At 44.8% G+C, this 12342-nt stretch overlaps 1 protein-coding gene across 3 annotated transcripts in view; it reads left to right on the top strand.

The window, feature by feature from the left end:
- The window catches only part of LOC146866371 (sodium/hydrogen exchanger 9B2-like), a 293445-nt gene extending 282995 nt beyond the window's left edge, over nt 1–10450 (top strand). For all 3 annotated transcript variants that reach the window (XM_085636169.1, XM_085636185.1, XM_085636178.1), the window contains exon 12: nt 9398–10450. In XM_085636169.1, coding sequence (XP_085492295.1) covers nt 9398–9634 — 237 coding nt within the window. In that variant the 3' untranslated portion in view covers nt 9635–10450. The remainder of the gene's footprint in view (nt 1–9397) is intronic.
- The last annotated feature ends 1892 nt before the right edge of the window (nt 10451–12342 follow it).

Raw genomic sequence — 12342 nt, 5'->3', positions numbered from 1 at the left:
CTTAAAGACCGCTCTGACTGACCTTTTGGCCAAGACAGCCGCGCTGAAGCACAGGGCTGAGGATGCGGAGGGCTGCTCTAAGCGCTATAGTCTCCGGTTTGTTGGTTTTCCGGAGGGGGTGGAGGGACTGACCCTGGAACTCTTTATCTTGAGTGCTGGATTGCGGATACCTTCCAGTCTGCTGCTTTGTAAACTCTGTTTGTGATTGATCAAGTCCACTGTGCCCTGGCGCTGAAGCTGCCGGTGGAGCCTCCCCAGCTCATGATCATTGTGAAAATACTTAATTTTAGAGACAGGGATGCATTTTTCCAAGTGGCTCATCAAGATCCCACCTTCAAAAACCATATGATCCGTAGGCAGGGCAGCAGTAACGGATGTCCTTTGGGGGGGGGGGGGGCGACACAGAAGCTGAAGGCGATGGGACTGCACTACATGCGTCTTTACCCTGCAAAAATAGAGGTGCTCCATGCTGACTGTATGCATTTTTTTACGACTCCTGAGGCAGAGTGGGACTGGGTGAAGGTGTGGTAAGAGGGTCGAATTCCGGCCAGACCTCTCGGGCCTCCATTGACTGGACTTCAGATAATTATCACTCGAGACTGGCGACTCCATGTCCTTCACCAGGGTAGTCGTCCACCTAGATGGTACCCTGGACTTTGATTGTCAACGGTCTGAGACAGAGGAGGTGAGGGCACTTGTGGAGGCAGTGACTGCTACAAATTCGGACGAAAGCGGAGCAGATGTGGTGGAGGAGACCCTGGCCACGAGGGAATCTTGATGTGTCTGTGCCATGGGCTGAACATTGAGGTGACTTATTTGAAGGTGTGGCTAGAATGATCTTTTCTTGTGCTGCCATGGAACCGATGAGTCTGAGCTGAGCCCCAGCACACACAGCCTACTTTCCTGAACTGTATAATGTCTGTGAATTGTGTTGGCACTCGAATGTTAACGGTGGATGCTGACTACATGAGCGAGGCATCTCCCCCACTGTGTGGTTTATTTTTTAGATATTGTAGAGTGTGTTATTTGGGTGTCAGTCGTGGTGAGGATTGCATTGTTGTGGTGTAGTTGCTGTTTAGGTGGGTGAGTGTTGCGTGAATAGGCAGTTGCGGGTGCAGTGGTGTGACGCCTGGGAGTTGCTATGGTTGTGGATGGTGCTAGGCGTAATCTCCCCCCACATGATACATATTGAGGTTGCGCTTTGCTGGTGTTCTTGAGTGTGATGGTTGTGCTAGTTAATTGTTTGTGTTTCTTTTTTGGTGATATGTATGGGCGTGCAAAGATTTGTTAACAGGGAAGGATCGGGGGTCAGCGACAGTTGGGGAGGCACCAGTTGTTCATTTTTCTGTGTTTACCCAGTGGGTGGGATTCAACATTTTGTTACATTTGAAAGGGATGGCAGTGAGGGTAAAGGTGTGTGGTGGTCGGGAAGGTGGAAGGGGTCTGGTGGGAAAGGGTTGGGTTGGGGTTGGGTGGGATGGGGTGAAACAGGATGATGGTACACTTTAAGTTGGTGACATGAAATGTCTGCAGGTTCATATGTGAAGAGGTATAGGATACAGAAATACCTGCACAGTCAGGGTGTACATATTGCGCTGTTACGGGAAATACTTTTAATGGAGAGTGAGGTACATAAGAAATGGAGGAGGCAGCTTCCACCTATTCCGTCTATACCTGTGGGGTTATGACCTGGGTGGCCCCGCAGGTTCTCTTCTGGGTGGAAGGCTTTAAGGTGGAGATCAAAGGGAGGTATCTCCTGGTACATGGGCTCCTGGACGGCGTGGAAGTGTGCCTGTTGAATGTCTGTGCACCGAATGTTGATGATGGTGGGCTCTATCTGGAGTTGGAAATAGAACGGTTTCCTTATGTGGGAATTCCTCTGCTGTGGCCTGGGGATTTCAATTGCGTGTTAGAGGAGTTATACTGGCATCGGCCTTGGCTAAGCACTAAACCGCATATGTATACCCCTTTGCGAGCTGTGATGGAACAACTACAGTGCACAGATATAAGGCGTGTGAGTCACCCGGGGCTCCGGAAATTTACTTGCTACGCACCAACCCATGAGAGATGTAGGCGTCTAGATAGATTTTTGGTGTTGGACAAGTGGCGGCTGCCATATTAAATGACTGTATTCTGGGTAAATTCCTTTCAGACCATGTGCCGCTGTTGTTGGAATGGAGCATGGGCAGCACTAGAACAAGGGTCCCCTTGTGGCGCCTCTGACCGGAGACGTTGGGGGATACACTGTTCTGGGAGGCAATTTGGGAGGTGGACACTGGCTACTTCGAGACTAATTGTTGTCAATGGCCTCGGGAGGGGGGGTCGGGATGGGACACCCTAAAAACGGTGACACCCGGGGGATGCATGTCCTACATTGGCAGTACATGTCGCCGCCTTGAGGTGGACTTGATGGGGGAGGAGAGGGCCCTGACGGACCTTCAACAGAATGCACATGTGGATGGGGAGCGACAAGATTTACTGACAACGCAGCGATGTATTGGGGGAAATATGGGACAGGCTAGACTGTCTGACCCGGCGTGAATACAGGCAGCGATTACATAGAGAGGGGTAATGGAGGATGTTGGCGTGGTTGTTGAAAAGAGACTACTGTCATTGAAGTGCCAAGATGGCATCACTTCACTCTTAAGGGACCACCTGGCAGCTCTTTTCAGTGCAGGGACGCTGGATCGCCTGGCGGACAGGCGGTTTCTGGAGGAACTACAGGAGGCGGTCTGTGCCATGGCACTCCGAAGGGCTCCGGGCCCAGACGGGAGTCCAGGATAGTATTATCAGAAGTTTGCTGGACTGTTGGTGCCCCCCATCCTGGAAACTCTTCAGGAGTCCAGGCACAAGAGTCTGCTGCCAAATGCTATGCGGGAGGCCCAAATTGTCATGCTCCTGAAACCGGGTAAGGACCCAACAGACCCGAGTTCATATCAGCCCCTATCCTGGCTGGAGATCTACACTAAGGTCCGGGAAATGTGATTAGGTAGGGTGGTGTCCCATTTGGTGTATGCGGACCAGTGTAGTATTATGCCCGGGAGGGGTACGCAGATGAAATTGCAAAGGCTGTCTCACGTGCTACACTCAGTGGCAAATACGGACTCGATGGCTGCGGTGGTGGCGTTAGATATTGAAAAAGCCTGTGATACTCTCGGCAGGAACTATGTATGGGAGGTATTGCGGAGGATGCAGCTGGGTCCGGTATCTCTGTCTTGGGCGCAGTTGCTTTATACCCAGCCTGTGGCGCATCTCTGTGCTGGGAATGTGGGATCAGAGTGTTTCTCTATTGAATGGGGAATGAGGCAGGGGTGTCCCCTATCGCTGCTCCTCTTCAGCTTAGCATGGATCCCTTGGCGGTTCGGCTCCGCCAAGACATGGCTCAATGGGGCGTTGTGGTGGGGAATGCGCACCCATGTCTTTTCTCTATACGCAGATGATACAATGATTTATGTACTCCACCGGGAGCAATCGGTGGGTGTGTTGTTGGGGATTATGTCTGCATTTGGGGAGGTCTCGGTTTGTGGGTCAACCAGTGGAAGTCGGGGCTCTTCAATCTGGTCAGGCTGGTGGAATGGACAGTGCTGATCTCTCAGTGACGGGTCTTCAGTAGGAGTGCGATCACTTCCGGTAGCTGGGCATACAGAAGGCCCATAACTCGGCGGCCAATTACGACCTCAACATGGGTAGGGTTCTCATGAACCTAGAGGCGTCTATTGGTTTCTGGAACCACCTACCTCTATCTGTGATGGGTAGAATAGCCCCGAGCAAGATGATATTGCTATAGTGCTGTCTGTATGTTATGCAGAACTCCCTATGCTGTATACCAAGAACCACCTTCACCTGGCTGAACAGCCTTCTGTTGACCCTGGTGTGGGCCCATTGGAGGAGTAGGGTGAAGTTGGAGACGGCAAAGTTGGACACGGAGCTCGATGGCTGGGTCTAATAGACCTAAGGATGTACCATTTTGCTGTCCTCTTACAATACTCAGTGCAGTGGTGCGCGGGGGCCAGAATGGGGAAAAGGCGCTGCTGGTGGACTTGGGGGCCAGGGCAGACCTTCCTGGGTACCTGAAGAGTAACGGAGGATTTCCCTTTTTGTGTCCGACAGGTGGTAGAGGTCTGCGAACAGGCAGTTACACATGTGCTGCATAAAGCCCCATACACCAGTTTGTTGCCCCTTAAGTGGATGCCATGCTTCCAAGGGATACAGTCCGTGATGGACCTTAAACAATGGACCGACGGGGGCTGCACCATAGCTGGTGATCTATACCTCAAGGGTGCCTTCTTCCCACTGGTGGAGACACAGGAATTATTTTGATTGCGATCGGCCCAGTTTCCGCAGTACGCAAAGGTGTCTTGCACAGCATGCAAGGTCTGGATTGAGGGGTCACAGCATTGATAGGACAGGAGTCCATGGCAGATGGCTGTTAGACCTAGCTGAGCCTCTTACGGATGGTGAGTGGAGACGTGGCTGAGCTCAAGTAAGGGAGGTTGGTACCAACACCCGGATCAAACTCACCCTATTTTATTATTTGCACCCCACCTATTTGACACCACCCCAGCAGTTGCATAGGTTCTTTCCTTTCCTTTTTCCTTTTTTATTTTAATCTCTGTTTCTCTTTTTCTGTCTTGCTCTTCGCTTCACACTTTATCTTATTAGATTTGTTTTTCTGTTTCCTTCTCTGCTTTCTTTCATCCATCTTCAGTTTTTTGTCTTTGTTGTTCTTTTTCCCCCTTCTTTCTTTTGGTGCTTCATTTTTTCTTTTTTCTTCTTAATTCTGTTCTCCTTTGCTTCTTTTTTTCTTGTTCTCTATTATTTCTCTCTTGTCCTTTCCTTCTCCCATTCCCTCCTTTCTTGTTCTTTCCTTTCTCAATTTAATTTTGATGCTTTCTTTCTGGTTCTTCCTTTCCTTATGTTTTATATTTTACTTTCTCTCCTTTCGACCTTATCTTGCATTTTGTTTCCTCTATAAACCTCTTTGTATGTATTATGTCTTTGTTTGTCTCCCTGTTTTTGTTTTTCGTTCTCTATTCTTTCTATTCTCTTTCCTTTTCCCTGTCTTTCTTCCTCTCCTCCTTATTTTTTACCTTGCTTCTTCTTCCTGTCAATTTTACTTCTTTTATGTCTGCTCGCTCGCCCTCTAACTAGGAGGCTGACATATGTCGGCGGAGAGGGAACTCCATTGCAACGTTGTTCCCCCCTCCAACACAACAGTCCACCCACCTGATATAAATGCAGGCGGACCATGCGTTAGGCTAAGGCAGTGACTACTCGGTCATCGCCATAGCCAAACCACTCTGACAGCCCACGGAGTATGGGCTGTTGGAGAAGTGACTATTTGGATTAGAATGGGTGGATATATAGCCTTTTTCTACTGTCACTTGCCAGGCAAACCTTGGCCGTAAGGGACAGCAAAAAAACAAATAATGCCCCCCTCGCCATGGGAATGTGGAAAGCAGTTGTTAACCATGTTTTCTGACAGCAAAGGATCTCGTATCGATTGATTAATTTTAACCAATCTGGGTTTAACATTTTTGTACAATCCCTAGCAATATTCCATGAGATAATTCTAAATGTGCTCTCAGTGTACATATTTGAACGAGTTACCAATGGGCCTTCAGTACACTGGGGCTGAGCGCAGCTCCCTGGGCTAGAAAGATGAACATATTGGTAGATAATATTGGTGCCCAACATACTTCAATCAATAATTGTAGAAGAGGCCTGAGTCAAACTCGAAGAGTCTGTGTCCATGGATATGGGTGGTACTTTAGAGTGGCGTCAATCAATGTCTTCTGGTGTGGCTGAAATATCAAAAGTATTTCTAGTTAGGATATTATACAAGGCACAGGATTTAAAAGAACAGGAGGTAGGCTTGACAGTAAAAGCCTGGCGCCAGTTTGGAGGTTTGTAAAAATAACCCAGGGATACTACTTGGATGCCGCCGGGAGGCTGATGTAGATTCCCAAAAAGATTCTGCAGAAACCTTACCACCATTGGTCTTTTAAAAGTGATTATTAAACAGTCACCAATAGTTTCCTTCTTGCCATTGTCCAGCCAGGGGGGTTCTTTGAATCATTTCAGACGACAGGTCTGACCGCCATCCTGATTTGCTTTTTTTTAATCTAAAGGTCACTAAGGTGGTCATTAGGATGGCGGAAGGTCCTTCCGCCATCACACAGGAAATTCCCACAGCTGAATTAGGATGGCGGTGGGAATCCCAATGTGTCCCCGGCAGTTGGAAAGTCCGTCCGCCATGGTTCCGCAAGGCAGTCCTTTCCCGTCTGCCTTGCGGAACCAGGACACAGGGCATCATTGCGCCGTAGGGATTACGATATCCCTTTCCGCCTGTCTTTTCGCGGCAGTCATCCCACTGCGAAAAGACAGGTGGAAACGGATTTAGGGGCCCTAACGGGCCCCCCTTGTTTTGGGGGGAGGTGGGGTGCACTGGGAGGTATCCATTGTACCCCCCTGCATTTCCATGCACCAAGTGGCGGGCATCGCGTGGTGCCTGCCACGTAGTGCAGGAAAATGCAGTGCAAGCACTTTTAACATTGCGTACGGTGCTGCAACCAACAGCACCGCCCGCAATGTTAAAAGCCCTAGATACGTGTGTGTGCCCCAACGATTGCTGGTGGACTGATGTCTGCCCGCCATCGTAATGAGCCCCTTAGTCCTTTAAACTTTGGAAATCTTCTTTGCTCGTACTTGAAACAAGTGGAACGTTTTTTAAAACCAGGACATAGGGAGTACAATCATGAGGAAGTTGGGGGAAAGAGTAAATGGTATCACCAACTTTAGAATGCTCTCCTTGCAGGCCATTCTGAACCCGCCCTAAGTCTCTGGCAGTGCCTGCTGCCTAGCTTAGGGTTGACTTTCTCTTGACGGGTTTGTTTCGCAGAGCTTGAGCCAGCATGGTTAGTGGTCGGGCCAATATTAATAACAGGAGGGTGCGCCCCGCGTTGGAAGCCTGGAGATTGGCCATAGGAGGCACTAATAGTGGCGCCCTCAATCCTGATGTAGATGAGTCAGAAGGCGGCCTTTCACGATGGGGCAAATAAGTGAGGTTCAAGTTGCCCAGTTTGGCCTTAATTTCCCCTTGCCGAGCATAGATGGAATCAAGCTTACTGGAAATAAAGACAATTATAAAAGATTTAAAATCACAAAAAAGTGAGTTCAGGTCTTTTGTATCCAAATCATTTAAAGATTCCCCTGCAAGTCTTTCGAAGCTGCAATGCCTGGTCTTTTAGGCTTCAAAGCTACTTGTTGTACTTTTCCTTTTCACCGACTTGCTTCTGACTGAATTAAAAAGCTCCCTTGGCAGTGGAGATGGTAATAGATTATTACCTGGTACGACCACTGTTGGTATAGATAAGCAGGGGGAAGCGGGGGAAGGCCCACTTAATTTTTCTTCACAGCTCAGAGTAGCCGGTGTAGTCAATAGGGGACTAGGAGGTATAATTAGCGGTAAAGAAAAAGATAACCTACGCTTCGCCAACACAATTTCCTTTGAAATTACCACGACTGCTTATTTTAAGAACCCATCTAAGATATTGCCTGTACTATTTGAGGGTAACGCAGCTGCCTTATGTTTCCCTATGACACATGGAACTAACTAATCCCCCACCTGAGGGTAGGTTCCTTTCCCCTGAGAGTTTTTATAAACTAAAGCTTTATATGCCAAATTATTTCAATACGCTTACCAAAGTCTCAAGTCCTTTGGACCAAAACCAAGGACTGTGGCCCTACCCTGCTTCTTCCTGTTGCTAATGGGTGCAGAATGGGCCCACCTTTGGCCCTGGCGTGGCCCGGCGGCGGCCCTCAATGCAGGAGGAATTAGTGCACTGTATAGCACTTTATAGCACCGAGAAGCAAGACGTGTTGGGCCCCTCCTTAACGGGGCAATGCAGCCTGGAACTTGATGTCCCCAAAAAGGAAGAAGAGAGTCCAGCAGCAACTTTGGCGTCATTTGTAAATTAGGCCGGTAGCATCTCTGTCAGGGCGACAGAGTAATATTCTCCATTGCTCTGGTGGAGAAACGGGCCGTCTTCCAGGATCAAAATTAGGCCTAAGATTTGAAGTATAAAAATACCGGTACATACATATATTATTTTGTGTGCCATGACACCTTGTGCATGTGGGTGGATGGACAGCAGAGATACGTTTACTTGTAGAGAGCTATAAGGTCTGTATGTGTCTCGCAAAATGTATCTTTGCAATTAGTCTTAGTTGAGTATTGAATGTATATTTAAAAAAATAATTTTCTCATCTGTTTGAGGACAACTACCAATGGGCTACAGGGCAAGTACCCAGAGAGTGAGACTTTCCGGCGGAGGCACTAAAAACAGAGTAGTGCCATTGTATGCATTGTGTGACAATGAGAGCATAAATCCCAATGAGTCACTCACATCTTAGAGGTAATCCATAAACAAGAGCAAAGGGGCAACATTTTTCCATGGAAGCTCTTTTGTATGCTCACTGGGACAGGACAGAGGTACTCCATTGGGTGGTGTTTAAGTTACTTGGCCTTTGTGTACCATTATCTGATCCCTATATTTGACAGTAAACAGAGGTAACTCTCACTATTGGAAAGGTTGGAGACCCCTGATTTACTCTATGACTGCCCCATTACATTTTATATTTTAGACTAAGGTTTGGAAAATAATTGTTGACATTCTTAGAAAATGTGTCTTATGAGTTTATTGCTTGTAATCATATACCTTAGCCTGGCCATTACCTATTGCACAACAAATATACTTTTCACTCTCATCTGCACTTAAATCAATTTTGTCAAATTGCAAAGGTACTAAATTGTTGTTTTTCACACTTGATGGGCTTGGATGTTTTATTACTAGAGAAGGTGTGGATAGCCCTCTTAATAAATTACACAAACAGTCGGTCCTCTAACATTTTAAAAACCATTATCTATTTATATGTAAACTTATTTTTCTGGGCATGATAACTGCACCTGTTATTATCTGTTCTGTAGCCTTTATATCAGTGTAACCTGACATATGTTTGATAACCCTCTTTTTTTCTTTCTTTTTTTGTTTCTTTTAATCAACTGTATTTCATAAACTGAATTGAATAATTAACTAGTTATTTTTACATTGATGATAGTTATATAGTGTTTTGGGGTAGTGGTTTTGTTATCTCATTGATGCATTAAAATCTCAATAAACAGCATTCAAAAGAATATTGTACATGACACTTGAACTTGATAGAAAAGACTGTGTGCTTAGCCCTTGAGTAAAACTATCCATCTATAGGCATAGAAATTAAATGACATGGGATGTGTCCTATGACATGAACAACAGCCTGCCTTATTTCTTTAATTATTTTCTCTTTTTTGATTGATGTATTATGTAATATATGTCATTCTTTTTTACACACACAGGCTGCGATTGGCTCAGTTGCCTTGGATACGGCTAGGGATACAGGAAATAGGCAACTTGAAGAGTATGGAATGGACGTCCTCACAGTAGCATTTTTAGGAATTCTGCTCACAGCTCCGATTGGAGCACTGATTATTGGCCTGACGGGGCCCAAAATGCTGCAGAAAGCGAAGCAGAGTGAAAAGGAACGAGAAGGAGAAAGTGGCGATGGAGAAGAAAGGATCTGTGCCAGTGTATAGAGAAATTGTGAAAGGTGCTGCCACTGTCTACCAGGATATGTTGCCCCAAACTGAAAGGTGCAGCATAACTCAATGAGCAAATGTTACATAGTAAGAATTGGGAAAGTTCTCAACCTACCGTGGAAAGGCAAAGGTGATCCACGACGTGCGCTAAGTATTGTAGCTCAGGTTTTAGTAACCCCCAGTTTTGAAAAGGGGTACCAATGAAGGACGAACTGTTGATGAATGCAGACCTTCCTTTGGCTTCTAAAACTAAACTGTAATTTGCACTATAAATTAGCCACTAGAGTGGAAAAGACTTTCATGCTCACTGGTGGTCAATACATTTCCATAGACCAGTAGATCAGGCGGAACCTCGGAATTTACCAGGGTCTTTCTGGCAGATTAGGACATAAAGCAGAACCATAAAGAAGTATTATTCTTTAATTATAAGGATTCACATTGACCCGTGCCTATTGTTGAAAGCTGCCAAAGTGAAGGACAAACTGGAAACATGAAATTTAATTTCAACGTAAATGCTAATTTGTAATTCCCTCCTTTTGCCATGATTACACATTCCGTCATTTTAATGTATTTAAAGGTTAACTCACCCGGGCACTGTGAATAACAGTCCCTACTAATCCTTGAAGTCCCCCATTGATATGAACACAGATGGGGATGTTGGAAGCACCTGTGAAAGATCTTCATCACTTAAGTTAATGCACCCAACAGTTTGCATAGTAACTTAAAAGGTGACAAATGATAAATATGTTTTTGCAGATTGATCCAAAGGCCTTCCCTCTGAAATAAACATAGTGTCAGGTGTTGTGTTGCTAAATACAGTGAGATTGGTTGTTCATGTGTGTAGGAATTTCAAGGATGGTGGTATGAAATCAAAGAAATAAGGCTCGACAGAGACGTTGCTTTCACATTTTGACACAGAAAACACATACATGAGCTTTACTATCTCACCATGAGCTACTGTAATTGGTCTGCTAGACTGAGCAGGTCTTTATATGTATTTCTGCTTTAGATGGAGTGGCAACATGAGAGCCGTTAACAATAATTAATGCTAGAAATATTATTAGGTTATTTGTTTTTATTACAGATTTTGTTTACAGTGGAACTGCACCAGAGATCCAGATTCACCTTGGGGGTGTTCATCTTAAAGGCGAATGTCCTTTTCTGTTAGGGATTTGTGTATTTTTTGTGTGGGCTGTGGCCCGTTTCATGGAGACTTATGGTCATCAGGGAGGCTCACTCAGTGTCTTTAGAAAAAATCTGAAAAGTTACACTTTCATCATTTCATGTTATTTTTTGCATTTTTCATAAAGCACACGTTCGTTGATTGCTTGGTTTCATAGTGCATTCTAAGGTCTTCTCTATATTTTTTTAATTATATATTTATTTTAGACGGTTTTAGAACATTCAAATGTTTTTACAGGATGTTCTCTAAACATTGCAATTCCATGGCACATACAAACAAACCTGTAGTTTTGGAATAGAATGTTGTTTGTTATAGCTCTTATGTTTCGCTAAATGCTTTGAAAGCAAACACTGGCAAAGTCAATATGTCACGCCTTAAAATTAACAATCTAATTGAAGAGGTGGCAAGTATGTGAAATGCACAAAAAAACAAATCCTCCCTTAATCCTAGCAAATTGAAGTCAGGAAAGAAACAAAGACTCGCTAAAATGTTTGAGAGGAGGACTAAAATCCTTAGGCCCCTAGCATTGCCCTGAAATAATTGGGTAAATTTTCTTACAAAATGAACACTCTTTCTGTCATTGTGCCTGAATCCTATCCACACGTTTGTTCATGTAATTCATCCCAATAGATTCACTCATTTACTTACTGTTGAGTGCACATCGGCATTAACTGATCAGGGGCATGAACACCCAGTCACTCCTCCCTCCAATGGGACTGCGAAGAACTCCCTAGCTGAGAATAAAATAATCTTAATCAGTGTCATAAGTAAGGAGATTAATGCTTTGAAGAATGTATTCATGTATTGATGCATATAACATTATCAACATCAGTTAAGGCAAACAATCCTCAAAGTCTTATAGGGATTGATAGACTAGGTGTCCAAGTACTCCATTGGAAACTTGCACTAATACATCTTGTTTGGATGCAAGAAGGCCTACAAGACCAGTTGGTGATTTTAAATGTATTGGTATAAGCAATACAATCCACACAAGTAGGGAGAAGCTGACTAATAAGACAACCACCACATTAGGTAAGGAAGGTCAATATTCAAGGTCAAACAGAGGGCCTAAAAAAATGTCAGTGGATACCCTTTATAATAGTAACAATGATAATTTTAAACCGTGGCAGCATGGACCTACTGGTAGTTATGTTGGGCCAAAACTATCTGCAAGAGAACCCTAATCCATCTAAGTCAATTTTACTTAATGTCACCAGTACTTTTGTCTTCAAGACAAGACTTTAAAAAGTCTCTGAGGGCTCTTATGAGGACAATAATTCCTTGTTCAATAAATTAGTACATTAGATAAGAGGCGTGCAACATGTTTTCTATATTTCACTCTGATTCGCTTTTTTAAAGCATATTTCTGTTCCCACCAAACTGTATGAATACATTTAAATTAAATTTGCAAATGAAGAACTAGCAGGGAGCCTAATAACACTTTATTATATGATATCTCCTCCCACCAATTCTGGCATTTAGTTTAAAACAATTCTCCCCTTTATGGCGCATAGTACCTAAA

The sequence above is a fragment of the Triturus cristatus genome, chromosome 2_1, assembly GCF_964204655.1.
Source record: "Triturus cristatus chromosome 2_1, aTriCri1.1, whole genome shotgun sequence".
NCBI classification, from domain to species: Eukaryota; Metazoa; Chordata; class Amphibia; order Caudata; family Salamandridae; genus Triturus; species Triturus cristatus.
This window is presented reverse-complemented; position numbering and strand designations above follow the sequence as displayed.